The sequence below is a fragment of the Hemicordylus capensis genome, chromosome 4 (assembly GCF_027244095.1).
Source record: "Hemicordylus capensis ecotype Gifberg chromosome 4, rHemCap1.1.pri, whole genome shotgun sequence".
Classification (NCBI taxonomy): Eukaryota; Metazoa; Chordata; class Lepidosauria; order Squamata; family Cordylidae; genus Hemicordylus; species Hemicordylus capensis.
This window is the reverse complement of record NC_069660.1, coordinates 54,821,980-54,844,927: the sequence shown is the minus strand read 5'-3', so window position 1 is coordinate 54,844,927 and position 22,948 is coordinate 54,821,980. Positions and strand designations below refer to the sequence as shown.

General features: G+C 43.0%; 2 protein-coding genes across 7 annotated transcripts; one reads left to right on the top strand and one right to left on the bottom strand.

Moving 5' to 3' along the window:
* The first annotated feature begins 745 nt into the window (after window positions 1–745).
* TSHB (thyroid stimulating hormone subunit beta) lies at window positions 746–6,262 on the top strand. Its single transcript, XM_053249611.1, has 3 exons — window positions 746–842; window positions 3,180–3,348; window positions 5,909–6,262. Exons 2-3 carry the CDS (start codon window positions 3,181–3,183, stop codon window positions 6,149–6,151), a joined length of 411 nt encoding a protein of 136 aa, XP_053105586.1. The 5' UTR covers window positions 746–842; window position 3,180; the 3' UTR covers window positions 6,152–6,262.
* Window positions 6,263–7,920: 1,658 nt separating this feature from the next.
* On the bottom strand, window positions 7,921–22,909 carry LOC128325157 (mitochondrial glutamate carrier 1-like). 6 transcript variants are annotated; one of them, XM_053250656.1, is made up of 10 exons: window positions 22,883–22,909; window positions 17,381–17,511; window positions 16,209–16,334; window positions 14,665–14,720; window positions 13,470–13,560; window positions 12,020–12,138; window positions 10,671–10,872; window positions 10,427–10,581; window positions 9,727–9,802; window positions 7,921–8,998 (listed from the first exon to the last, which is right to left on the bottom strand). In XM_053250656.1, exons 1-10 carry the CDS (start codon window positions 22,892–22,894, stop codon window positions 8,839–8,841), a joined length of 1,128 nt encoding a protein of 375 aa, XP_053106631.1. In that variant the 5' UTR covers window positions 22,895–22,909; the 3' UTR covers window positions 7,921–8,838. The 6 variants fall into 6 exon arrangements, with proteins under 6 accessions (XP_053106631.1, XP_053106632.1, XP_053106635.1 ...); XM_053250657.1 differs by lacking the exon at window positions 22,883–22,909 and adding an exon at window positions 21,524–21,658; XM_053250660.1 differs by lacking the exon at window positions 22,883–22,909 and adding an exon at window positions 21,468–21,597.
* Window positions 22,910–22,948: the final 39 nt, after the last annotated feature.

The following is a 22,948-nucleotide window of genomic DNA, read 5'->3' as shown; positions in this document are numbered from 1 at the left end:
GAGCTTGGGGGCAGTGTTCTCTCTAATTTTTTTCATCTGTGTGCGGAATGAGTTTTGTTCTGGGCGGCAGTATCAAGGCAGTGTTTGTGCATGTGCGTTCAGAGTGGGGCCTTTCTGATTCAACCTGATTATGTGAGCACAAGCGCATGTGCACACCTTAAAAAATTATGTGAGCACAAGCGCATGTGCACACCTTAGAGGGAACACTGCTTGGGGGCCCTGGGTTTTTTGAACCCATCTGCTTAATTATAGCTACACCCCTGGGTCTGACTATTTTATTTGTTTATTTTGTTTGTTTGTTTAACATTTATATCCTGCTCTTCCTCCAAGGAGACTACTTGTTGCCCTTCTCACCCTGAGATCAGCCCTTCTCCACCCTCACGCAGCCTTCCAAAATATTTAGAGTGATTCCACTGACAGCTCCAACCTTGGGGCATCCTGCAGACTCCTTCTGTGACATTTATTTCCTGACAAATTCAGTGTCAATAAAGACTATCTTAAATTCACATATATGTATTTTCATTTCTTGGAGACTGAAGAATTAATGTTAGAGTAATTGACTATGCAGTCCAGTTGCTAAGAGAAGAGGTCAATCACATTTACTTCGCGCTCAAGTATGACTCTTCAGTAGATCATATCAATTAGATGCAGCAATTAATGCAATTATATAAACAGGAAGATCAGACAGGAATTAACCGGAGGGTATAAAATGTACTTGGAGCTTGTGCTGGTTATTGCTTTGCAGCTCCCCGGTACGGAATCAGGTTCCTATGTGAAAGAAACAGCTGGCGGCGAATGGTTGGTCCATCTTTCCAGATTTAGTACCTCTGCACATCTGACAGGTGGGTAACTTGCCAGTAGCCCATTTGTGTGTGCCTGTATGTGAATAACCATATATTTGTAGATAATCTCTGCCCTATACTTCAGCCTCAGAACTAACCAGAACATTCCCTAGGAAGTATTTTGTGGGTTGAAAGCTGGCGGCTTCAGCCAGGGTATGTCATGTTTGCCAACGGTCTGTTGCTTGGTCTATTGCCAAAATTTGACTTGCCATTCTTAGCAAATGTTCACATTTTCCAAATAATGGTGGGGTTTTCCCCACCGGAAATTTCCCCCACTACCAATGTGGCTAAACTTCAACTTCCATTATCCCCAGCTACAATTTATTGACCATGAGTACCAGATCCTGAGTAGTTTCTTTGATTTGAGATATCTCTTCTGCAATGTAACTAGTTTTGCTGGGGCAGCTCCCAGTTGGATAGAGGAATAAAGGAACATCAGAAGCTGCCTTCTGCAGGCAGGAGTCTACAAACCTGGAGAAGCTGCTGCCAGTCTGTGTAGTCACTTCTGAGCTATATGGACCAATGGTGTGACTCGGTATAAGGCAGCTTCTGATGTTCTTATATCCAACTGGGAACTGTCCCAGCAAAACTAGATCGAGATTGCCTCACTATATGCCTACTATATGCACACCCAATGGCACTAATGGGAGCTTGCCTCCCAAGGCATATAGCAGCTGCTGGGGTGGGGCAGGTGGGAGAGAGCCCAGATCAGGACCATGGCAGGGACAAAGGGTTGACGCCCTCCACTTCCCAACCCATGGTCTAGATTGGGCTGCTAATGAGTAAAGAAAAACTAAACACATCAGAGCCAAGTATGCTATTAATGTAATGTGTTGATTGGCCCTTTGTTCAGACAAAAGAAAGGGAAGTTGAAAGAAGCCTTCTGCTGTTCCATAATTTCAGTGTTAAGAAAGGCTGCTGCTGTGTGATTAGCAGAACATCAAGGCAATTGGGTGGGTTTGTAAGCATACAGCTGGATGACCTGAATACAGGATGGGCATCAGGCACACTCTATTAGTATTGCTGATCCCTAGATGTGCAGATTGCATAGCGAGTGAAAGAGGAAGAAAATATTATTCCTGATAAAGACCATTAGTCCCCTCTTCCAGTACAGAAGTTGCCTATATCAGGAAGATAAGACTGCAAGGTGAACATGGAAGCTCTACAAAGAGGGGAGGAATTGATTCACCCTCCCAGATATATGTACCACAGACCTTACCCTACACATTATTGCCTTTGGGCGAGGGGGGTGGGCTGTGTTATATGCAGGCAAAAGGGGAGGTATCCAAAGTACGGCTAGGTATTAGAAATGTTCAGTTCAATCCTTTTTATTCAAGGCAGTAAAACTAATAAATTAAAATATAACCCCAGGTTCAAGAGTTATTTCAGTATTTGGGGTTATTACATCGACACAGGATGCAGTGGCTAACATACCGTGTGATGTTACACGTGCAGTGGAATGTAGCACTTGAGCAGTTGTGCATGATATATAATGGCAGCACCAGCTCACAACTCCATTTGAGCCATCTTTACACTTGTGCAACAGTGCTCTTGCAGAATTGTGCAAACATGATGCTCCACCACTTGTATAACGTTGAGCAGTATCAGTCAGCTAGAGAGATGAAAGTGGCATTGGGTGCAGAGGCCACACAAATGAACATTCTGCCCCGGGGTGCCTCAGAGTCCTATAAAGGCCCTGATGCACCATCACTCTGGTAGCCTTAGCACAAATAGGCATTATGGTTTCAAGTAATGAACTGGGAGAAACTATGGTTTCAAGGAATGAACTGGGTCCCATGGAGACTGGGACCTAACTAGAGGAGATAACAGAGATGTATAATTGCATCTCCCAATGCTTTACATTTTAGCACTTTCTACAGAGAATAGGGCCCTGATGCAGCGAGGGGAGCAGGTTAACAGCACTTCCCAATTAACTGCAGCAGTGTTCCGGGACGGGGCAATTTTTATGAGCCCCCTTTCCCCAAGAAGCTCTCTGTGCCACCCCAAAATTTGTCCCCGAGTGGTGTGCAGCTCTGTATGTCCTTAGATATGCAAATTGCATAGTGGCCCAAGCAGAAAGAGGAAGAAAAGAGTAATCCTTACAAAAGACATCTAGTTCCCTTCCAGTACAGAAGTTCTCCGTATTGGGAAGTTACGACTGCAAGGTGAACTTTCCCCCAGCACTGTTTTCACAATGAAAACCATCCCTTGTGTGCTATTTGCCCCTTTACTGGAAGGCACATAATGGTGGAGTATGAATCTGAATCCTATTTCTGTTAATAATTGCTTCCACCCTGAGATCGTGTCTAATGCAACTTTGCTTTCTTTTGCATCCAGCATGAATCCTGCCCTTTGCATTTCTCTCTCCATAGTCTTTGTCCTGACTTTGGGGCAGAGCATGTCCCTCTGTGTCCCTGTTGAGCACATCATCCATGTGGAGAAGAGAGAGTGTGCCTATTGCTTGGCTATCAACACCACCATCTGTGAAGGATTCTGCATGACCCGGGTACGTTCTTGCAAGATGTTGTTGGATTCCTTCTCACACTGCTTGGTTAGCCAGTGGATGTGAGTAGATGCTTTTATTCACTGTGGAAAGTCACCAAAGTAGCAAGAGAGGATAGTGTGAAACCACATTAGCCCTACTTACTGAAAGGCTGATGGCTTCTGCTCTTGTTTTATCAGTTGCCTAAGGGTTAAGTACTCACAAACTAAATCAGAGAAGATGTTCATGGGGGACCAGAGGGGAAAGGAAAATTAAGAACTGGCACCAGGAGAAATCTAGTGAAGCATAAGATGAAATTTTAAAGATGCTGTGTTTGACATTCTGACTGATGAAGTGCTCACACGTTTATAGAGTGCAGGGGGTGCAACAGGAGCCTCGTGCAGGTCCCCCTATTCCCCTGTGCAAACACAGTTGCACACACATTTGTTCTACCTCCAGCCCCAGAGGCAAGATGCCTCTAAATACCAGTTGCAAGAGCAAGAGCAGGAGAGAGGGCATGACTGCATCTCTTACCTTTGGACTTCCCAGAGGCATCTGGTGGGCTACTGAGTGAAACAGGATGCTGGACAAGAAGGACCTTGGGCCTGATCCAGCAGGGGGGTCCTTATGTTCTTAAGAGTTGCACAAGAGCAAAAATAGGTTGTTGCTCCTCAGCAACGTGTTTCTGCTTTTGCAGAGCCCTTCTGGAGCGCAGGGCGTGTCCCAGAGTTGCACACGGCTCTTGTGCAACTGTGCTCCTGCAGGGGGACAGGGAGAATTGCAGAAGAGCTTCTGTTGCAGCACCCCGCCACCCTGGCCCCCAAAATGTGAGAGCCTCATTAGCCAGGAGAGCAGCCTGTGTGAATATGGAAGGATAGTGAATCCCAATCAAAAGAAGCTGCAACAGAAAAGGGAGCAGGACGTGAAAGGATAAAAAAGGATGAACAATTTGTTTGTTCAGGGGTGTAGCTAAGGGAGAGGGGCCTGTGTTTGCCCCTCTCTCTGGTGGCCACTTGGAGTGAGGGAGATAATGGAGAAAATAGGGGGGGGGACAGGTTCTTTGAACCCATTTGCTCAATTATAGCTACACCTCTGTGTGTGTTTGTATTCACATTTATATCTGGCTCTTCCTCCAAGGAGCCCAGAGCATTATCCCTGGTTATGTTTACCCTCACAAGAACCCTGTGAGGTTGGCTAGGCGGAGAGATAAGTGACTGGCCCAGAGTCTCCCAGTGAGATGAAGTTCAATAAGCAGCAAAAATTCCATTGAATGAAGGGAGGAGGATTAGATGAGTGAAGAGGCAAGAGGGGGGAATGGTTAAAACCAGAAACTTAGATTTAGACTAGAGGAGCTATGAGAGCAAGTGAGGATGAAGGCTGTGAACAAGTGATAAAGTTCCAGAGACTTGGAAATGGCTGTAGTGGCCTGCCCTCTCCTCCATGCCCTGCCCTTTCGAGAAACCTTTCTTATTTGTTTAAGTCCATATTCCTTGAATAGAATCCACTCCTGCTCTTCAACAGATTGAAAAGCATGAATGTGTTTCATTCATTTGTTCATTTTTGTCCTTAAATTGGCTAGTCCAGAATCTGCTTTCAATCCACTCTAATTAATTTTACCATGGATTAGCTTGCACTCAGGTAATGGTTGTAAGCAAACACGTTTCTCCCCTCTCTAACTCCACCCCGCCCCCGGCCAAACTGGTCCATAGTACTGATGCTGAATTAGGTCTAAGAAAAGGAGGAGAGGTGAGGGTCAAAGTGGTAGTCAAAAATAACAAGCCAAGCAGGAGAATGAAGGAAAGAGATGAGAGGCTGAAGATGAGACCAGATGGACCAGCAAAAAGAATGTTGCAGTAATTAAGATAAGAAATAATGAGAAAGCAAAAAGTAAGAATCAATAGACAGGATAGAGAGATTACGTTGATAAAAACCACATATTGTCAACAGGCTGGATCTCAAAAAGGAATAGATAAATGTCCCTCGAAAGACTGATAGTGATATTCGTTCATTTGGAGAAACAAATTCTAATATGGAGGAAAACAAGAAATGCATAGATAAACTCTGAGGGGGAAATGGAGGACCGGGAAGAATAGCAGTAAGAAGCTGGAAAGAGTGCTAATTAGAACCAGGAGACAGAGTTTCAGATTAGCTATAAAAGTAGAGTGGTTTGGCCTCCCAAGAGGCTGCTCACTGGTGCTAGATGACCTGGCCTCGTCTTGGATCCTGACGACTTTCTCAGAGTCACAAACAATCCTTGTAGATTTAGGAATTTGATCCCACTACTGTATGCGCTGAGCAGCCTGTCATACCCAAGAACTATTAGTCAAAACAGCCCTGTTGGGGGTTGAGTTCAGTGGCACAAACTCAGCATTATGAGAAGACTATGGATGTCCTCTAGCTTGGCTTATTTTGGAACTTTCACACAGGCAGTGAGACATTGTTTCTGTGTGCTTTAGCAGCATGGTAATGAAAATATAGCACAGGGACAGGTGAAGTAGGGAGGAGAGATTGCCATCGAAGCACAGCACAAGTGAACTGGATGGGTTTACAGAGATGAAATAACCGCTGGCATTCCCCCTTACAGGACAGTAATGGTAAGAAGCTACTGCCCCGGAGTGCCCTGTCCCAGGAAGTGTGCACTTACAAGGACATGGTGTACAGGACTGTGCTGATCCCTGGCTGTCGGCACCATGCCGTCTCCTACTACTACTACCCTGTGGCAGTGAGCTGCAAGTGTGGGAAATGCAACACTGACTATAGTGAATGTGTGCAGGAGGCAAGCAGCTCTGGTTATTGCGCTATACTCCAGAAGCCATATAACCCATGAAGCCTGACACACACTCACATGCCCATCAGTGCATGGCAGGTCTTGGGTGGCCAAGAAGAACTAGGAGTAGCATCTCTTACACTTGTTCTCTCAAACTATTCTCAGATGGGAAAAAAAAAATAAAACTGTCATCTGCTGCTGCTTTGTCATTTTCTATGGGACACAAACATAGACAAGTGTTGCAACACCAGAGGAAGACAACTCCACCTAGTGTGCCCGTGACTGCAAGCTTTTAGAGTAGGGCTACACAATTCCAGCTGTCATTGGACTACAGCTCTCATCACCCCTGACTGTTGGCCACTGTGGCTGGGATGATGGGAGCTGTAGTCCAACAATAGCCAGAGGGGTTGGAATTGTTCACCCCCTTTTTAGAGCATGGTTGTTTACACAGACAGTGCAGAGCAGAAGCTCTCAGGAAATCTGCATTCCTTCACCGGACTCACTCCTCTTTCTGGGAAAGGAGGGCATTTTTGTCCCTAGCCTTCTTTCTTTGTGAGCCTGGAAAGAGGATTTGCACCAATGGCCATGTTGTGGTGTTCAAAGCACAGATATATTAGCAAATAGCATGAACGTAGTGGCACTGATAGAATGATATTATCTCCTATTGCTTGGTCATAGCTGTTGTTGCATTAATCCTAATAACTACCTGTGGAGACAGAGTGTCCAATAGCACTTTAAAAACTATATTATTGTATCATCAACATTTGGCAGCAAAAAACTAGTTCACCAGAAACAACTTGCTTATGAAAGTTCATGCTATAATAAATCAGTCTTAGGTGACACACGACTCCATTTTCTTTGGTGCCACAGACTAATATGGGTTTTCTAAGTAACAGCTATGATGCACACTTCCCTAGAGAGAGACAGTGGTGCTGTCATACGTGTATGGTGATATCTGTGGCATGGAAGGAGGTAGCTAAAACAATGACTGGGGTGATAAGAAAAGGTTTGTAGTTAGGAATCCATCATTATGACATGAACTGGCCACAGTGATTTGTTCAGAGGCTCCTTCAAGCTGAATTCTGGGCTTGGATTTTTTTTCATTTTATTCATGGAATTTCTTAATAAGTATTATGTCAAAGACACTACGGCTCTTCATGCGACACTAGCCACCTGGGTTACCCCAGGCAGCTCATGTGATATGGAGCGCCAGGAGCCCTCTGCTCCTGGCTGCTCCAGACCTGGTTAGCCCAGTTGTTCCAGCCAGAGGTAAAACAAACCTATGAAGGAAAAATATTTATTCCTGGCAGTGGGAATATATTTCCCCATGATGCTCATGACAAGAGCCGGGGCTCTGAATGATAGCTTTGCACCTTATTCTAGATGTATTTCTGCAGGACGAATTTCTGTAGCCTTTTGATTCCTGACCATCCTTGCCTTTCATGGAACATGTCTGTTTAGGCTGCCCATTCTTGCTTACAAAGTTTTATTTTCTCAGTCTTGTTGCCAGCAGGTTTTCAGGGCTTTGCTGGCTCAATATTCTTGCCCATGGCCTAAGGAAAGTGGGGGAAACTGCAATTGCTTGCTACATAAACCTTTCCAATTGTGTGTTTATACAGAAACTGGGAGTTTTTATGATGTGGCAGGAAGTGAGAAATATAAATCTGTAATGAGCAGGATCTCTTATCAGTGGGGCTCTGCTTCCTGCAAGGAGAAGGAGCAAGGAGAAAAAGTATAGATAAGCTTAGCTAACAGTCTTCAAAAGGCGGGGCTAGTTTCAACTAAACAAATTGGCAATGAGCAAGACCACGGTAAAGACAACACACATACACTGGTCTGAATCTTTTTATTGTGTCAGGGTAAGTCAGAGGTATGCATCACTCTTGCACTGCACATACGGGATTTACAATATCTCTAGAGACCAGCTTATCATTCTTTAAGAAGGAGCACATGTATCTCCTTGGACTCTTAATAAGTCTGCCAGATGAACCCAGTGATACAGAAATTATGTGGTTAATTATGAATAATAAAATCTATGGTTACTTAGCCTGTTACTTGTTTTGTATAAAGTTGCTTTGGCACTTAGCAGTTGCCACAGGAACCAAATTCTTTACTCAGTTATAAGAAAAGATATAAACACAGATGTATAAAAACATCACACACTTTTTGCTCCTCAGTTTTATTTTACTTGAGGGTAGCCAGGAGGATTACACCTGGGTGAATCAACAACAGTTACAGAACCCCAAGGACGACTGTCCAGTTTGGTTCTCAAACCAGTCAAGAAGATTTGGCCCAACAAATATTGTTTATAGTATTCTCTTCCTGCTCAATTCATAAATAAAACATTTCTTATACATCCTCCCATGGCCAAGCTCCACAAAAGTAGCCATGGCCATTCCATTCTCAGAGGCTCAAGTCTCTCACCTACCAGAGCTAAAAGACATGCCCACACTTTACACATACAGATGTTTGTCCTGCTTCCTTGATGTCAGAATTCTGACTTGTAAAGTCATAAGAAAAATACACAAATGTCATGCATTAGAGAACCAACTAGTCAAGGCACATGTAGCCTCTGAAATTCTGGTAACATTTAAGTGAGGCCTGATGACCTAGACTTTTTAGTTCTTGTTCCCTGACAGATGAAACACTGATAAGGCATTCTGAGCTGCCATGGTTTTCTTGCATCTTGTCTGCTGGTGGTTCTTGTGGACTCCATTCCAGTAGGTCCAAGGAACGAGAAGGGAAATCTAGGGGGAAAGTCCTCCATACTGCCATAGCTCAATAAGAAACTCTCCAACACCAATAAAATAAATTCCTTGTGCTATACCAAAGAGAGGTGCAACGACCAATGCTCTGCAGCCAGCCCCCTTTAGGAAGGCTGATGGGCCTTCCTTCATCCATAGCTTCCTGAAAAACAAACACACAAAAGACTTAGTTACATGATGCAGCAACACATTACTTGGAAATTATTTCACCACTGCTTTGTGCATATTTCAAATATTAACCCAGAGAAATGTCCCCACCAAGAGCTTGAACACCTGACTCATCTCTGCAGCTGCAATTCATCTCATCCTTGGAATGTAAGACTGACATACAGGAGAAAGGAACACATCCAAAATGAGGATGTTACCTCTAAGCTTAGGGGCAGTTCAAAAGCTATGGCTCTCTTGTGGAGGCTACTGAAAACTATTTCAACATCACAACTGTGGTAATGTTTTCTTCATGGTTTGACTTAATTGCATGGATACTCTCCCTGGCAGGAAAACAAAATCCTGATTACAAGGAGACTCTCCCCAATAGGGTTGAATCTTATGGAAAGTATATTTCATGTATTATAGCTATTTGCTTTTCTACCACATGGCTCTGTGGTCGCCAGGAGTCGACATTCACAACTATCTCCATTTGACTGCATAGGTGCCCTGGGAAAAATCAGAGGCAACTGCTGTCACATGTCTGCAAATCAGCTCAAAAGGCCTAGTGTGGATGTATTTGAGGACGAAATATCTTTGTGAATGTATTTGTGGATGAAATTTCTTTTCTAACAAAATGCTTCCACATTGACACAAACACATTGATTATCCTTTTGCAGAAGAGTCTAGTAATTCACAGTGATTTATGGGCTTTTCATTCTTTACCTTGCACAATCAATAATTCCATTGTAGGCCTCCTCATTTCTTCCTTTGCCCATTGACTGAAGACGAGTCTTTATTACTGCAAAACAAAAGTATTAACTGGTGAACTAGAGGATTAATGCAGATGACTTTGAAACTGTGCATGGACTACTCATCCCTCTTGTCTAAACATGTAAATAACAATAGCAATAGCACTTACATTTATATACCGCTCTATAGCTGGAAGCTCTCTAAGCGGTTTACAATGATTTAGCATATTGCCCCCCAACATTCTGGGTACTAATTTTACCGACCTCAGAAGGATGGAAGGCTGAGTCAACCTTGAGCCCCTGGTCAGGATCGAACTTGTAACCTTCTGGTTACAGGGCGGCAGTTTTACCACTGCGCCACCAGGGGCTCAAGGATACATCAGCTCAGTAATATTGTATTTCCAGTGGGCTTACTCTTGTGTATCATCATTTGTACAATTTGTGCAACTTGTGAGCATGCAATGTTATGGGGCTGACCTAGCATGGTATTTCAGTCAGTGCTGCCCTGGAAGCAATAACCTTCCCTGAACAGAAAGGCCTAAAACCACTTAGAACTGCAGCTTCTAAAGATCCATAAGAAAACTCTTTCCCAGCATTTCCCTACAACCATTACATGTATCACATGGATATACCCCACAAAAACAGGAACAAGATGGAAACACAATTTTTCTTACCATCACAAGGATTGACAGATACAGCTGCCACCAAGCCAGCCATGCAGCCAGCAAGAAAAGAACGAAAAAAAGGGGCTCTCTCCTCCATGGAATCCTGTCCTGCTCTGTTGAGATGGGCAAATAATGGGAAGTAGATGACAGAAAATGGGACGTCCCTGGGGGGAGAAAGACATTCATTTTACATACAACCATACAGGAAAGAGATTTGGGAATGAGAAAGCCAGGGAGAATGCACCACCCTTACCTCAGCAAAGTAGCTCCAAGACCCTTGTAGAGTCCCTTAATGCCTTGAGTTTTCAGAAGCTCAGCTGCTATCTGGGTGGCAGATATCCTCCTTGAAAAAGAAGCAGGTCCCACATTGTACGCTCTGGTCAGAACACAGTTGACAGCGACAAGCTTGCATCCAGGAGCTGAACAGGGAACTCTGCTCACAAGCTGCTGGGATGCTGAAATAAAAGGAGAGGTGTGTGTGTCAGGGACACTGGTGTCTTGAACGTTCTGATTTGACCCTCTATCCTCTCAGCATAGACAAGACTTGCAGTCACCACATATCTGCATATACGTTTCACTGAATCAAAGGTTGTAGACAAGGGATTCCTGACTGTTACATGCAACTCTGTGTGCTGGCTTCTCATCTCTAGTCTTTGTCTCCAATATGGTTTGTTGTCCCTAGGAAAACAACTACCAACGTCTGACCTTGTTTCTATCCAGATAAAGCAATATAGATCTTCCACTTTTCACTACTGTAACCTGCCCACTTTGACCTGATAGCATTGAAGTGTTCCTTGGTTCTGAAACTGTGCTATGTGTCTCTGGCACTTACGCCTTGGACTTCTATTTCAGATATGTTTACTAGCCTATAAACTCTGATGTCACTTACAAACACAAGGTACATGACTTGCTTCAGTCACTATTCAAATAGGGTACCTCAAAATACCAGAATCTTGACTTCCAACTGTCTCTGTTCTAAGCTGACATTACTGACATTTACAGACTAGATACCTGCTTCAGAGTGTTTTGCTATCTCTCTCAATGGCTCCAACAGATTAAGTTGTATAGATATGGGGATTGGAGCTCAGAGTGGGATTTGTCCCCTATTCTAAGCAACAAACCATCCCATGGCAACCAAAACCCATGGAACCTGAAATCTGAGCCAAACTGAACATCTTTGGCACCAGTAGTGCTAATGAGCTGCAGAGGCAGAAAATGAGCTACAACCGCTTTGGTACCAGCAAATGCTCTCTCACTTTCCTTTGGCTCTGCCCCAGCTGTAATTGAACCCTGCAGGGTGGTCATTCCCTTAGTAGAGGAGGGAAATTCCCAACTGAGTGAATGATCAGGGTTGGGGATTTCCCTCCCCTACTGGATGAATGACCAGCCTGCAGGACTCCATTACAAACAGTGAATGGCCAAAAGGGAGTGGCTGCCAGTACTGAAGCAGCTGTGGCTCATTTTCCACCCCTCCAGCTTGTTACCACGAGTTGCAACTGAGCCACCTATAGCACAGAAAGATTTGGGTGTGAGCTTTACAACTTGTAGACACCCAAGAATCTCTCTCTCAGAGAGGAGCTTGGGATGGAGAAGAGTTGTTACCTGGTCTTCCTGCATCCTGCAGCTGGATTTTCAACATCTCCATAGGAGTGGTGATGATAACTTGGCAGATTCCGGCACCACAGCCTGCCATCATCTCCTTTGATAAAGTTAGTGCCACGCTATAACAACAATAATATATATTTTTTAAATTCAAAATGGTTATGGTAGAGCAAACTCAGTTGAACAAAATCCATGCAAGTGTATCATACTCCCTTAGTACACCAGTACATATAATAAACAAGCGAAGGGCAGAAACAGAGTCTAAAGCTATGTTCACACTGGCTCCCATGATCTGCTGCTATGAGCACATGAGGAGAGCATGCAGCCTGCACTCCAACCCTATGATCTGTAATCACTTCAACCCTGCTTGTCAGTTTTCTCACACAAAACATATATACTTCATTAGGAGTACAAGGTTTTTGTTCATCAGCTTGGTTAATTTTGAATTCTCTCTCTCTTTACTATGGAGACTCCCATCCTCTTCTTTTTCAGTACATTTGTGCCACTGTAGTCATGCACCTAGCTAATTTTAGTTAAAATCAGGCTACTTCACAATCCCATTTCAAAATCCCCTCAGCCCTTTCCCCCACCTCATGGCATAAAATTTACTATGTGTATACACACACAGGCACAATTGTGCAAATTCAACGTGATTAATATTAAATGGTCATAAATATTTTACAAATATTAAAAACTAAACCACCAAACATACCTATTCAGAATGGGGATGGCCTTTATACAGAGCAGATTATTTCTATGCCAACAAAGAACTTAGGGAATTAATTATGCTAAGAGTGTTGGAGTAGACACTGTCTAAGAAGCAACAAATTATTTCAGTCAATATCTAAATTGGGCATCACTACTATAATACCTGTGATGATAAGTCAGTTACACAATTTTGCTTGCTCACACAGGGCTACTTAAGATTTCCAGTCCTCCCCCTACCTATTCTGCAGAACATTATTGGAATAATGCAGTTTTGCAAAGATATGTTTAGTACGCACATATTATTCTTACTGCAGTGTTTTGATATTTGCAAAACTCAGAAAAAAGACTAACATGGTAATTATAAGGAGGATGTTTGATCTGGGGTACAAATAGAGCCAAAGTATAACAAAAGCCATGGGGAGGAACAGGGCCATGCACATGGCACAGAACATCCATCCTTCCTGTCTTCCCTTTAGACTAGTCTTCTCAAGACCCAGTAAGTTTGCTTTCTCTTCCACAAGGGTTAACTTGTCTTCTGTTTTAGAATACTAGTAATATTGCACACTGTGCTACGAAACAGATCTCCATTCCTTCTTCTCTCGTGCATCATCATGAAAATCTTTAATGAGATTTGTACTATCTATTTATTTTACAGAATGGAGCCCACACACTCAAATATGAGTGTAGGCTTTAACTTATGTGAGCTATAAATGAGTCAGTTCTGGCATCTCAAGTAACATACCCATCCTTGGCAAGGAGGTGCCTAAAATAGTCATTAGCAGCCAGTTTGATAGCCTTCTCCGGTGTTACAAGGGTCAGATTCACTGCTGCACCTAAAAATAAACACATTTATGCTTAATTGGAATCAAGAGGTATTCTTGTTTTTAAAATCTAATGCAAATTTATTTATTTCATTTCTGTACTGCCTTATCGGAAGGCTCTGGTTAAATAATTAACCAAAGTCCAAAACAGAAGAAGTTTCAGAAGAAGATTAGCAGAAGCAAAGTTCAGCTGGAGTAAGGGGTGTTACATTAATTTGATAAAACCTCATAAAGTATGTTCTGGTTATAGTTATGACAGGATCCATGCTATAATTTTACACTTACTGCAAGTAGTTCATTAATTTCAAGGCAGCTACCACAGAGTAAAGCCACCTAATGGTGCAGTGGGGAAATGGCTTGACTACCAAGCCAGAGGTTGCCAGTTCAAATCCCCACTGGTATGTTTCCCAGAAACACCTCTATCGGGCAGCAGTGATATAGGAAGATGCTGAAAGGCATCATCTCATACTGCGCAGGAGGCGGCAATGGTAAACCCCTCCTGTATTCTACCAAAGACAACCACAGGGCTCTGTGGACGCCAGGAGTTGACACCAACTTGATGGAACACTTTAATTTTTACTTTACCACAGAGTAAACAGTTATAAAATTTTCAGTTTTAGAAACACAAAGCTGCAGTCCTCCACACACTTATGTAAATATGCGCTATAGGCTGACATCTGCAGCCACGTGTCAGCTGCTTATCTGTGATGAGATCCCATATGAATGTGGTCTGCATCTGAGTGATCTAATCTTGTGGGTATGGATGATCATGTGGATCTTTCCCACAGAACTGATACCCTCCATTGTAAATTGCAAAGGGATGACAGCCTAGAGACTGGAAGCATGTGGCCTCAGACATTTTACTTTTTGGTAGTGTCCCAATCATGTGTTCCAACACAGTCACCAAATTTGAAATGAATAACCACTGCACTGCATTTTGCCTATCTCAGTTTTAAATATCTAAGCTTTGAAATCTTTATCCTGACTTTTTCAGGATTGTCAAAATCCATTCAGACTCCATGACCACCTTTGAATTTTTCAGTCAAAATGATACCCATTGTGAGGTGGCATTACTGAGCTAGCTATAGGCAATTACAAATGATGGTAAGGACTCACCTCTGTACATTCCAAAACAGCCTTCTGTGCGTAGCGTTTTAATTAGACAATCCAACCTGATCAATAAAGCATAGAAGAAGAAAATTATCTATGATCAACTGAGTTTCAGGATTTTGAGTAAATTCTTGTTATTGTTTCAGTGTTATCTACTTCTCCTTCACTTATTCATCCATATTTATACCCAATATTAAAATATCAATGAGTAGTATAGAAAGTAATATGTATACTTTGTTTAAACTTCTATATCTTTGGAAAAGGTTGCTTTTAAAGGTGGTGCAAAAAGCATATAACAAGTTATTTCCAGCAACAAATGCCTCCTGCAGTTGACGTTAGGGTCTGAAAGCAGACATCTGTGCAATTGGTTTATTTTATTTTATTTTTTAAGAGCAAAAGATGGGGGAAAGGAAAGCATTACATCAAAGGTTCTTAACTTAGTGTCTATGGAAAAATCTTTGAACAGAATTTAATTTGCTTCCTACTGAGCCAGAATAAAGTTCTTGAAAATGCTATCCTGGGTGCTCTCTCCCATTAATTTTTGCTGGAACTAGGGTGGGAGTTCATGGGAATTTTTTGCTGGAAATAGGGTGGGGGTTCATGGGTAATCCCTGAGGATCTGGGAGGTGGGGAAGGTCTGAACTGCAAAAAGGTTAAGAATCCCTGTATTGCATCATTCTAGCAATTAACATGTAATATATGGCTGTAGCTACCACAAACATACTTTCTGGGACACCACAAATAAGGCTGTTTTTCATGCATCCGTATAGGCAGGGGCATAGATAGGGGAGAGGGGGCCCGTGTTCACTCCTCTCCCCATCGGCCCCTCAGAGTGATGGAAGATAATGAAGAAAATAGGAAGGGGTGGAGCTAGGGGCCCTCGGGAGCTGGGGCTCCCAGGTTCTTTGAACCCATTTGCTCAATTATAGCTATGCCCCTACATATAGAATTGTTTAATTTATCATTAAAACATTGTCTAATACAATATACTTCAATATTTATCTGCTCTTTTTAACTCTTTATTATTTGTATTTTTTGAGTTTGTTTGCTCTTTTCAATACAGGTTGTTTTTTAAAAGATTGTATTCTTTTGTAATGAAAGTTGTTAGCTACCTTGTGAGGATCTATTATGAAAACAAAAGACAGTTTAAAAATATTTTCATCAATAAATCAGTCCATCATTGATAGTAGATATGGATTTATCAGGGATGGAGTGCTTTGTTTATGAAAAGATTTCATTCGTTCCTTTGGTTCCACAGTGGAACTTCTCAAGGCACCCAAAATCTGTATCTATGTATCAGCAAATGGTGAAAAAGAGCTGTTCTAATATAGAAGCGATTTAAGTAAACTAAGCACTAAGCCCCAAAGCATCATAGCTAGAAAAACACTTAGACAGAATTAAATCAAGAGTTGCTGAAGGAGCTAAATGTGAAGACAACTGCAAACTAAAGTGTGCCTTGGGAGCACACACATTCTATAAAGGACTTTGAAACAATTGTATCTTGGCACAGGGTTTATTTGTTTGAGTATCCATTCCCAAATATTACTTACATGCTTCTGTAGACTTGCTGTCCGCTTCTTTGATTCTGTAGCCTTGTTTTAACGAGGTCAATTGGAAATATACAAGTAACTCCAATGATTCCAGCAGTTCCTCCATTGATGAGCTTAGCAGGCAAACTGAGTAAGAGAAAATACAATCAATTGTATGCAAATAGTACAGGAATTTCCCAACATTTCCCTGGGTGATGAAGAAGAAATACATCATCCTGAAATGACCATTCCTTGAGACTGGCCACTGGCTCTTTGTAGCTTTCTTCAGCAACAGAGTCATGTTTTTTAGAGCCATTGTTATAAGTGGCAATATTAGCATGTACTGCTAAGCGCAAAATGCTTAGTACCGTATTTATAAAAATGTGCTTAATATATGTATACGCCAGAGAGCTCCCAGTTAGTTTCTGACTCTCTACCAAATGATCTCTCTTCTTCTTCATTCTTTCTCCCGTCCTTCAATTCCTGCAAAATCTACTATTGGCTCTTTTATCACATTCTTGACAATGGGCACCATTTAAGGGACAGAGAGGCATCCATCCCCACCCCAATTGCTTTAGACCACAGACAATTCCTGAGCAACATCTCTGGTTATGATGAGGCATAAAAAAAGAACTACAACAGTGCACTCGCTCTTTGCAATTCAATCTTAAATATTTCTAAGAGTAGGTGGAAATCTCCCCTTCTAGCCTAGAAGACACTCCTGTCCTTATTTACCTTTTTCTGGGGCACTTCCTGTTCATAGAACAGTCAACCCAAGTAAACTGTCCCTCATACTTTATTTGTCCTCAAAATGCATTTTTCCTATCAAACCAGATGTGGACCATGAGAGATACACCTGTTATATTAGCTACCAGTTTGTTTATTTATTCATTCATTCAATTTCTATACCACCCTTCCAAAAATGGCTCAGGGCAGCTCACCAACCTCCAGTATTGCTATTACATGAATCAAACTCTATTTTCTTCCTACACGTTACACTACTTTTGCATTTATTGCTATTGCTATTTATGAAGGATTTAGCACACTATTGGTCTAAATATTACTTTTTAAAATGCAACTGATTGCACAGAACCCATTATCCAATTTATTATTTAAACCTATCACAAGATTTCTCTGACGTCTGCACTGATGTTCATTGTATTTTTAAAAAATCTTAAGGACAGGACACATACCTAATCTGTTTCTCAGCCATCTTCTTTGGAATCACCAGGGGGAAACTGTTCCACACTCTTTTGGTCAAAAAATAATACAAGCTGCCAGTGGCGAGAAGTTGGTTCTTCGTGGAGACAATTCTGTCTAATCTCTGCAGAGTGAATTGAAGCTTTAAACTCCATCAGTAGTTCTATAAATAACCCAAAGCTATCTCATTGGCCATTGGAGCCTACAAGCACTTCAGACAGCTCACAGCCTCTCAAATTCAGTATGACAAATGAGAATACCCTCTCATTGCAACTATTACACCAAGTGTCATCATCTGTTATTAATACCTAGATGATGAATTTATGTCACAAGAAAAAAAAGCAACTGAAATGTATTATTTTTGATGTAAGAATGACTGTGAAACTGACATTGTAGGGAAGATGACACCTGATGGACATTAAGGGGAAAATGACACCTGATGGACACCATCTATTTGGTGGTGGTGGGGAAAGAAAACCAGTGCATGAAACCATTTTAAACCATAAGGTCCATCAGTACAAATGAGAAAACAACAACTTGGGATGCACTCCTAAACACACTTACTAGGGAATAAGTCCCACTGAACTCAAGTGGGATTTACTCCTGTGAATATATGCATTGCATGATTTAGAGGAAGGTTTCCCACTTTTACATCTCAGACTCAAAAATGGGCAGATGGATGGTTACAATTAGGGCTCAAATATATATATAAAATGTGCAGAGACATAGGTGTGCTGGTGCAATACAGCTAGAAAAATAATAGACAGCTCTTCTAGAAAGCAAGTGCTGGCCTGCAGGTGAAATTGCAGAAATTGCACAAGGACCCTGCTCTGTGTCTGAACACAGTGTGAATTAGCACTGGGAAGGACTACAGAAGCCCACAGGAATGTGTGGAGGGTGAGTAAACGTCTGCTTGAAAGTAAACATCTGCTTGAAACAGCATAGATAATTGCCATCTGGGCCCTATGTCTGTATTGGCCCTCTGTGAAGGAGAAAAAGTCACATTCTAGCCACATTTTCTATACTCCCCCTTCCTGGAAATTTAGTCATATGGATTGCATTCTTAACACAGTGGCATAGTGAACTATGTCAGAGCAATACCAGTGTCACATGGGCTGCCAGTTTAGTCACTGAGAATTCCCAATGCAATGAAAAGAAACACTCATAATGACATGCTAAAAAAGTAAGTGATCAGGAAAAGGACCACTCTTGGGAGTAGAGTTTCCACTGCTAGTTTCTGAGGAGGGTGCATTGCACAAAGAATGGGATATTATTTGGGATATTATTAGCCAGCAGTCTGATGTGATAAGTGGATGCTTGCCTATACAGTCCACAGGGAAATTTCAGCTGCAGAGCTAAAGAGTCTCACATTTCAGAAAGGTTTCTTAGTTCCATACAATTGCAAAGAAGTACCGTGACAGAGTTAGGATGTATCTTTTCCTATGACTACTCAAAGCATGCTGAAATGTGTCAGACCAATGCCAGTGTCACATGGGCATAGTGTCACTGTAAATTCCCTGTGCCCATGAAGAAACAGGTAAAACCACTATTATTGCTCTTGCCTGAGGAAAATAAAATGTATCCAGAGCATCTCAATTTCTTTTGACAGCCCTCTTTACAGCAAAATCCCACAACGCTATTTCAATCCTATTTCAAAAATGAAAAAGCACTAAATTGTTTTATCCTCAAATTATTTTAGAAAATATAACACAGCCTAATGTGCATAATTATCCCAAATCCTCTGTATTGTTCTTTTCTCCCTCATTATTGTAATGCAAAGACAAGTGTATTTTAAAATTTTAAAAATCCAAACTATTTCACAAGCTACATCCTGATTCATACTTGCTCCTGAAGCTCTTCCCATACTCCCAAGGAAGACAGGATGAAAACTCCAATTGCAAAGTGTATCATTTTTGATAATTCAATCAGATAAATATGAAGAGGAACTCCTTATTGTGAGAGAGGCAGGAAAGTGACATCAGGGTCTCCCTTATGCTTTGAAGATACCTGTCACCAAATGAGAAGTGCATAGAGCCAGCGTGATGTAGTGGTTAGAGTGCCGGACAAGGACTGGGGAGACCCGAGTTCAAATCCCCATTCAGCCATGATACTTGCTGGGTGACTCTGGGCCAGTCACTTCTCTCTCAGCCCAACCTACTTCACAGGGTTGTTGTGAGGAGAAACTTATGTATGTAGTACACCGCTCTGGGCTCCTTGGAGGAAGAGCGGGATATAAAATGTAAAGAAATAAAGAAATAAAGAAATACCAAAGAGAAACAAATTGAGGGACCCTGTTTCTATGGAGTCTAGGGCATAGCAAGGTTCCAAAACCTAATTCTAGATCCCCTCCAGTTTTGTTCTAAACAAATGTTAGACTGTATGTTTCAAATATATGTGAACATTCACTCTTCCCACAAGCAGAGGGAGGGGTGCGGTTATGGGGTAAAAATTCAGCATAAGCACAGCAGAGAATGGGTGGTGGCTTCCAACCAGCTCCTTTTATTTGCTGCCTTCCACCAGCTGCATGCAGTCTGCTCTCTTGCCAGGGGAGCAACAGAAAAAGAATGGGGCTTATGCCAAGTGCCACAAGCAATGATAGCTTGTTCCTGTCCCTTCCACTGGCAGCTCCACACAGAGGAGAAGCCTGCAAGAACTGGCTTCGCTCAGCTTGCAACCTGTAAAACTCAGCCTAGTAATCCCAGCCAATATACCCCATACATCATTCTGCGATCCAGTGTCACCTTCTCCTGGCAGATCTCCTCCTGTGCCTTTAAAAGCTGCATGCCAAGCAAAAAACACTGTCCCTGTCACTGCACCTTCATGATAGGAAAGGCTGCATGACATGCAATTATTACAGGCAAAGGAGCCCCCACCCTGCCAGAGAAAAAGGTTGATATCAGCTTTAGAGAAAGCAGTCAGTCCAACAGCCTTCTCTTGCAAGTGGCAGTTGGCAGAAACCCCTTTTGCCTGGGATTCCTCCTGTTTTTCCAAATGCTGCATGGCCCAGAAGGCAACAACCCACTGCTATGGTACCACCTCTGCAGAAAGAAAGAGCATGGAAACTGAGGGGGCGGGGGGCATAGGAAGCTTCCATATACTGAGCCAAACTATAGGTCCATCTAGCTCAGTATTGTCTTCACAGACTGGCAGCGGCTTCTTCAAGGTTGCAGGCAGGAATCTTTCTCAGCCATATCTTGGAGAAGCCAGGGAGGGAACTTGAAACCTTCTGCTCTTCCCAGAGCGACTCCATCCCCTGAGGGGCATATCTTACAGTGCTCACACTTCTAGTCTCCCATGCATATGCAACCAGGGCAGACCCTGCTTAGCTAAGGGGACAAGTCATGCTTGCTACCACAAGACCAGCTCTCCAGTCCAGCCCCTTTCCCCTCACTCCCTGATGAAGCTTTTCACTAGATAGGCTCTTTGAAGAACAAACAGAAAACGTTATAGCAATAGCAATAGCACTTACATTTATATACCTCTATAGCCAGAGCTCTCTAAGCGGTTTACAACGATTTAGCATATTGCCCCCAACATTCTGGGTACTCATTTTACCGACCTCGGAAGGATGGAAGGCTGAGTCAACCTTGAGCCCCTGGTCAGAATCAAACTTGTAACCTTCTGGTTACAGGGCGGCAGTTTTACCACTGCGCCACCAGGGGCTCTTTTAATTCATTTTTCTTAGACTTTTACACAGCTTTTGACCTCAAGGCTGCTCTCATTATAATAAAGACAAGTCTAAAAGCCACACTAAAAAAAACCCCAACATTCAACAGGTGCAGCTTTCTCAGCATGAACATGCAGTTAGGAGAGGCAGAGAGGCTTCACCTGCTAAATAAGTTCTCTTTGGCAGGGAGCCGTTGAAAAGAGAGGAGCCTTATGGGAGAGAGAAACTGACCCGATAGCCCGAATCTCAAGTGCCCCTCGCGCGCACGAACATTATTTGCCCTGGTTGCATGCCTTGCTACGGACACCTTGCCAAAATTAAGCGCCTTTAAGCGAAATGGAAAGGCTGCTGTCGTCCCGTCCATGAAACAGGAGCTGGACGCCGCGCCTCGCATTCCGGACAACAACTCTTACTAGTAGTCTCACATTCCAAGAGGCGCAGCAGCTCCCTCCGCGTTCCCTTCACTCACCCAGCGGCCGCGAGCACAGCGGGTCTTTCATGAAGGCCGAGAAACAAACCATTCGCAACCCGGCAGCCACAACCCTTCTCTCTCCCGCCTCTGCTAGAGATGTGCTGCGATTGGTGCGGGCAACTGAAGCTCACCCAATTACAGGAAGGGGGTCGTCTCTTCCCCCCCCCCCGCCCAGGAAAAATGAGGAGAGGAAAAATAACAAGAGTGCTGTGGAGTCTAAAAGGTGTACAGGGTTGTTTTCGGTTTTTTGCTGCATACGCTTCTATGGACTACTTCATCAGATGCATGAAGTGTTGTCCTAGACTGGCAGGTTTGTGTATGTGTGATAAAAATAGGCACTGTAGTGCTTGTATAATTAAGGTGATGGAGAAGACTTTTGAGGATATCCTGGACAGCCAGGAAAACAAATAAATGGATCATAAAACAGATCAATACAGAATTTTCACTAGAGGCACAAATGACCAGGCTCAAGCTATCATACTCATTATGTGAAGACCCAGCTCCCTTGAGAAGCTCTGGGGAAAGTTGAAGGAAAGAGAAGAAGAGGATGAACAGCAGCAAGGTGGATGGATTCGATTACGGCAGCAATGAATGCACCACTGAGAGACCTTAAAGGCCAAGTTGAAGACGGATCATCCTGGAGAGAATCTATCTATGTGGTCCCTAAGAGTCAACACCAACTTAACAACGCTTAATCATTCAATCAGTCACACACACACACAGAGGGCCCATTCGGACTATACATTTCTGGCCCATGTGATTAAAAGGGGGTTGTGCTGAACATGTGCCTGTTGTGATGACTTTTGCAGACATTCCTGCAGCCTAACCCTCCCAGCATGTCACTTTATCGTGTGTGACTGGGGTGGAGGAGGCTGTTCCTCCAAACAGCTGCTCTACATAAAGGCAACACAAATATGCTATTTTAACTAGTTCCCTTGCTGAAAAATGGTGCCAGGTGGTAATGTCGAAGTAAGCAGCTGTGTGTCCTGGGATAACAAAATGTTCTCCTCATTGCATCGTCATAGGTCTCTGCACCCACACTTGATATCTCTTCCCTTTTACTTTCTTCAAAGTTCTCTGCACCCCACTGCTCTCGGGTTCTAGGCCACAAAAGTCTGTGCTATATGTGTGTTAGTCTTTAAGGTGCCACAAGACACCTTTTGAGGGATTTTGTGTGTGGTGAGGGGGAGAGGATTCGATTTCCTTTTACCCTGCCTTGTACTCAGGCACGTAACAATGATAGGGCAAGGGGAGACAGTTGTCTGGGGGCCCCACTGCCTGGAGGGGCACCCCAGAGGCACCTCATGTGACTCCCCATTGCCCCCTGCCCAGCCCCATAGCCTCTCAGCCACTTGCCCTCTTCGGCATCTCTCCTGCTTGTTCTGCTGGCCCGCAATGGAAGCAGCAGGCAAGCTGCAAAGA

Excerpts from the sequence above, each read along its gene's own strand:
- TSHB (XM_053249611.1), top strand. The coding sequence starts at position 3,181 with ATGAATCCTGCCCTTTGCATTTCTCTCTCCATAGTCTTTGTCCTGACT. Across the intron at positions 3,349-5,908 it reads AAGGATTCTGCATGACCCGG|GACAGTAATGGTAAGAAGCT; the intron begins GTACGTTCTTGC and ends TCCCCCTTACAG.
- LOC128325157 (XM_053250656.1), bottom strand. Across the intron at positions 10,873-12,019 it reads GCAGGATGCAGGAAGACCAG|CATCCCAGCAGCTTGTGAGC; the intron begins GTAACAACTCTT and ends CTTTTATTTCAG. Across the intron at positions 9,803-10,426 it reads ATCTGTCAATCCTTGTGATG|TAATAAAGACTCGTCTTCAG; the intron begins GTAAGAAAAATT and ends TTTGTTTTGCAG.